Source organism: Osmia lignaria, unplaced genomic scaffold, assembly GCF_051020975.1.
Source record: "Osmia lignaria lignaria isolate PbOS001 unplaced genomic scaffold, iyOsmLign1 scaffold0035, whole genome shotgun sequence".
NCBI lineage: Eukaryota > Metazoa > Arthropoda > Insecta > Hymenoptera > Megachilidae > Osmia > Osmia lignaria.
In genome coordinates this window covers 144,302-149,866 of record NW_027478176.1, presented here as the reverse complement: position 1 = coordinate 149,866, position 5,565 = coordinate 144,302, and the positions used below count along the sequence as shown (strand labels likewise).

General features: G+C 46.6%; 1 protein-coding gene across 1 annotated transcript; it reads left to right on the top strand.

Moving 5' to 3' along the window:
* Window positions 1-3,379: 3,379 nt before the first annotated feature.
* LOC143306715 (uncharacterized) lies at window positions 3,380-4,447 on the top strand. The gene has a single exon (XM_076693092.1). The coding sequence runs from the start codon at window positions 3,380-3,382 to the stop codon at window positions 4,445-4,447; it is 1,068 nt and encodes a 355-aa protein (XP_076549207.1).
* Window positions 4,448-5,565: the final 1,118 nt, after the last annotated feature.

Genomic DNA, 5,565 nt, shown 5'->3' with positions numbered 1-5,565 from the left:
ATACGTAAATTCGAAGACATACGAGGAAAATTGGTTAGGTTAAATTGTAAGGATATAAAGAAATTTCAATCTTTAACGGTTTGTCAGTTTTATTTCTTATTCCTTACAACTATTATAATTTTATTCTCTGAATGGTCATTACAATGAAAGATGGATTAGATACAATTTGATTCCTCATTTAATTTGTTATATACATATCAGGTTTCTTGCAACTGTTGCACCTGGTCCACGCTTACACGATATTGCATATTTTACTTTCCTATAATACAACCAAGGAATCAAAACTACAATATAGTGATTACCATAATACAATAAAAAATGTTAAGCTTGGTATAAACCTTATGTTTTTTTTGTGTACTTAATCTGCACTTACGCTTCGTTGCTTTATAATGACTGATTTTTCTTTTGAATGAAATTTCCACTAGCGTATTGATGAAATTTTTCGATTAAAACAAGATCAAACACGACATAATTTGAATTATACTTACTTTATATATTTGCATTAGGTTTTAAATAAATAAGTAGATATATTGCAAATTATGTCGTGTTAGGTCTTATTTTAATCAGAAGAACCTTACAATTACATTGGAAGAACCTACCAATTTTCCTCGTATGTCTTCGAATTTACGTATTGTAATAGTTAGAATAACAGTAATATCTAATTGAAGAAATTACTTCTGTATCACGTACTTTTATCATATGTACGTACATACATATGTATATATATAAAACTTAAATATTAAAAAAAATATCAAAGAAAGATGCAGTTCAACTCCTTTTTTAAACTGCTTTCCAAGTTAATGTATTTCATAGTATTAATGTATCAAAAATGTATTTTTATGTATTAGAAAAACGTTAATGTATTAAGAATCAGAACTGAAACCGTAAAATCGGGATTCGAACTGATTCTCCTGGTTTCTTAATTCAGCCATATTGCCATGCACGAAATTATATTATTTTGTCGATTCGTCGATGCTGCTGCCACGTGCTTTAGCGGCTTGAGCATCGAGCCGATAACGTAGAAATGACGAGAGCAGCCGAACTCTGCCAAACCCGCAGAGAGCTCACACGGACACGTGGGACAACGCGCTTGTGTTAGATGAAACAACTGCGGTAGGGGAGTCACTAGGACGTCGTGGGACGTCGTGGAGAGGGTAAAGATTTGTCCCACGTCCCACGGTTCTGGCATCACTGGTCCGACCTCCTAGGAGGTCTGCTCGGGGCCGAGGTCCCGAGGCAATTCATCGATCCATGCGTCGATCGATCCTACTTATAGCCTCGCTCGCGGTTAGTGGGGAGGCAGCCGCGGTGGGGGCCCGCGATGCGCGACGCCGATCCGCGGCTGTCGTCGCAAAAATATAAGAGTTGTGCGCGAGTTTAGAGCAAGTCACTACATTTCTATGTTTACTGGTGTGCCCTGAGGTTCGCTGTCATCCCGGAGCGGGGGATGGGTCCCGAGTTTCTGTATACGACGATGACTGGCAATGTTTTTGGACACGTTTTGGGTTTGTGGTTTGGACTGAATTGTGACCGATTGATGACGACTAGGCTACGACTATGGACTATTCTCTATTTAACAATCATGGATAACGGTACTAGTAGAAAGAAAGTTTACGGTGCAGGGGGTTTCGGACCCTCCAGTACCGGCGCGGTGGGGAGTTAGTGTGCAGGCACCCCCGCGTCGTTAGCCTACGACTGCACAGTGCGGGCGGTAGACTGCCAGGCCCCCGCACTAGTAACGGCGTCTGGCGATGAAAAGAATAACAGGGTGGTGGACCAAGCTGAGAGTAGTGCCTTCGTTAGAAAGCCCCGCCTTAGTAGGACCCCTCCTAACACGACAAGGAGTAGGGTGGGTAATGCTCCGTTTGGCAGATATGACTCTGTGGACCTCACGGGGGATGAGGACGATGCGGAAGAAAGTGATGCGAGTTTTAGGTCTACACAGAGTAAGACAATGGATAGGACTGTTAAACCTCAAAAGAAGGAAAGTCCCTCACTGGAAGAGGAGGTCGATGCGAGCTTAGTTGCGATTGAGAAGATTCTTAGAGCACTAAATGACCACAATACAGTGTTTGATAATCTGATCCTGAAAAAGAATGAGGGAGAGGTAGATCCCATCCTTAAGGGAACATATGTTTCCATGAGAGGTTGCCTTAAAGAGGTTATTGAAGCAGTGGATGGACTGAGGGCCGTCCATAAAGAACATTCTGTCAAGAAAAAGCGCAGAATGGCCTACCTGGGGAAGAAGCTCCTGCCGAAGCCCATGGATGTGACCAGCGGTGATGAACCTGTAACAGAAAGAAGATCAATTAGTACGCAGACAGAGGGTGCGGGAGGGAGTGATTTCCCCCCACTTCCACCGTCGAGACAGCAGAAGAGGAAGGAGATTACTCCCCCCATGGAAAAGGATGGTAAGAGGACCAGGTTCTTCAGCAGAAGGGAGGAGGGATCGGAAACCAACAGGGACGTGAGGGGGGATGTGCGGTCAAACCGGAATGGGAACAGAGGTAGTGGGGACGAATGGACAGAGATAAGGAGTAGAAGGAGAAGGAAGGAGTCCACGGGAGGGGGTATGGACAAAGGAGAGACCCCGAACAAGAGGGCGGACAGGAGGTTGGACAAGGATAGAGAGAGGGGGGGAGGAACCACGCCGAGAAGGAATGTCAAACCGGAGGCTATTGCAGTGCGGTTTGGCAAGGATAGGTCTTTCGCCGACATCCTGAAGAGGATGAAGGGAGTGGCTGGTAGGACCCCCGATGGGATTAGGATGTCAATCAAACGAGAGCGGGTAATTTGCTTATAGAGTTCGCCCCTGGAGCAGATCTGGAAAGCTTGAAACGTAACCTCGACGGTAAACTTGGACCGGATGTTGAGATTTCAAGACTACAAAAGATGATGGATGTGGAAATCCGGGGCATAGATCCCTCGGTGGAGAAAGAGGAGTTGTACGAGGCACTCAGGAGGGAGTTGGGGCACGAAGCCAGAGGGGTGAAAGTGAAAGTTTTCCGTACGGACCCCAGGTTGAGCAGGGTGGCGGTAATCGAATGCCCGGCAGCTGATATGAGCCGTTTGATAAGCGGTGGAAGAATTATGATAGGCTGGACGGCGGTAACAGCTAGGGAAGTGCCACGCCTCCTTCGATGCTATAAGTGCCATGCGATTGGCCACATAGTGAGTGGGTGCAACATGACTGGGAAAAATGATGGATTGTGTAGAAAGTGTGGTGAAAAGGGTCACCGTATGAAAGAGTGTACCAATGAGCCGAAGTGTAGGCTCTGCGTAGCTGATGGCCTATCACAAGATAAAATCGGCCACGTTGCGGCATCGGTGCGCTGTCCGAGATATAAGGAGGCGTTAAAATTAAGCAGGCGGGGATAGGATGAATATACTACAGGCGAACATAAATCACTGTCGTTTGGCACACGACATGCTGATAGTTCGGGCCTCAGAACAGATGGTGGACGTGGTGGTAGTGGCGGAGCCCTACACCGTCCCGGAAAGTTGGTTTGTTGACACTACGGGCAGGGCGGCGATTTATATTACCAAGGTGGGTATGGCCAAATGTAAGCAAACGACGATTATTGGCTGCGGAAACGGTTTCGTCGGCATTAGTTACAACGGGGTGGGAATAATAAGTGTGTATATATCTCCAAACGTGAGTCATCAAGAAGTGGAAAACCAGTTCTCGGCACTAGAGTTGTTGGTGAAAGATATGTACACGGCGCACTCGAAGATTTTTGTTATAGGGGATTTTAATGCGAAATCTCCTCTCTGGGGTTCAGTAACTTGGTGTGGGAGGGGCAGGGCTCTTTTCCAGTTGGTGACGAGCCTGGGACTCCGCCCTATAATTGCAGAGGGAGGAGTTACCTGTGAAAGAGGGGCGGGGACTGTCATTGACATCCTCCTAGGGAGCGATCGGGCCCTCAGCTCCCACGCATCCTCGGTGATTAGCGAGGAGTTTACGGCCTCGGATCATAGGCACATTGTGCATGCGTTTAAAGATAAGGACCCAGCAAATCCGGAGGCCCAGGATATTTTTGACTTGGGTAAGGGCAGGATCGACGAGGAAGGTCTCCTTACAGCGCTTCTTAAAAGATACGGCGACGAGAACTTTGGTAAATGGGGCAAGACTGGTACCACCCTGGAAGTGGATACATTTATAGAGGACGTGGAAAAAATGGTGAATAAATATACACACTACAGAAGGACGATGATAAAGAACCGTAAGCCGGCCTACTGGTGGACGGATGCCGTCGCTACAAAAAGAAAGGAGGTAAATAAAAGCCGGAGAAAATTCACTCGAGCAAAGGCTAAGGGAATCACAGAGGATACAAAGGCTGCACATGAAATCTATAAAATAGCCAAAAAGGCCATGGACCGAGAAGTCAAAAATGCAAAGAAAGCTAATTGGAAAGAACTTTTGAGTGAGATTGATAGGGACGCGTGAGGGAGACCCTATAAGATCATCATGAAAAAATTGAAAGGGAAGACGTCCAACCCGGATGTGATTAGCCCTGAAGAGGCGCGGGCTGTGGTAAAAAAACTGTTCATAGTATCACCTCCGGAAATGACAGTACCTGAAAATGAAAGAGAGAGGATTAATACAGAAGAAGAGGAAGTCTTGACATACTTACCTGAGGAGGACCGTTCACGGGGCTCAACTGCAAATAGATTAACAGTGTTTGAAAGAGAGAGAGAAATAAGGGACACACGAACACGTACATACTTACCTGTACATTTACCGGAAGTCGAAGTGGGACCTGCTGCGGAGTCGGGCCAAGTGGACCGGAGACCGGATGTGATTACACCGGGAGAAGTATTCCTGCTCGCAAGAAGGATGTCCGTCAAAAAAACTCCTGGACCGGACAAAATCTCTTCGACGGTGACCAAGAAATTTGCAATGGGGGCATCCAGGTGGATGGCGCATGTTTTTACAACATGCTATAAGAGAGGGTATTGGCCAGTCCCCTGGAAGACGGGGAGGCTGGTATTGCTGCCGAAAGGAAAGGCGAAAAGCAAAGAGGAAAGGGCGTATCGCCCCCTGTCTATAATTTCCTGCCTGGCAAAATTACTGGAGCAAGTGGTAAAGAGCAGGATCATGCAGGAGCTGGAAACGAGAGACCTAGCGGATAACCAATATGGGTTCAGAAAGGGCAGATCCACTTTGGACGCCATGGAGGAGCTTAGGACTCACTGGGAGAGGGCACGGAGAAAGAGGCGTCACTGTCTGCTCGTGTTATCAGACGTAAAGAATGCCTTTAACACGGTGAGATGGGACAGTATTAAGAGATGTTTGAAGGAGAGGGGCTTCTCCAGTGTTTTAACTAACTTTTTGTGCAGTTATCTCGAGGAGCGCTGGATAATATTGGAATCGAAAGAGGGTGAACTTAAGTTCCGAGTGTTTGGGGGCGTCCCGCAGGGATCGGTTATAGGTCCCATTCTTTGGAACCTTGTGTACGATGGATTGTTAAGACTACGGCTGCGCAGGGACGTTCTATTAATCGGATACGCGGACGATATCGGAATCGTCATAATTAATAAAAACCTCGACAGGATGGTGGGCGT

What these genes read in the sequence shown, in the direction of transcription:
- LOC143306715 (XM_076693092.1), top strand. Translation starts at nt 3,380, where the DNA reads ATGAATATACTACAGGCGAACATAAATCACTGTCGTTTGGCACACGAC.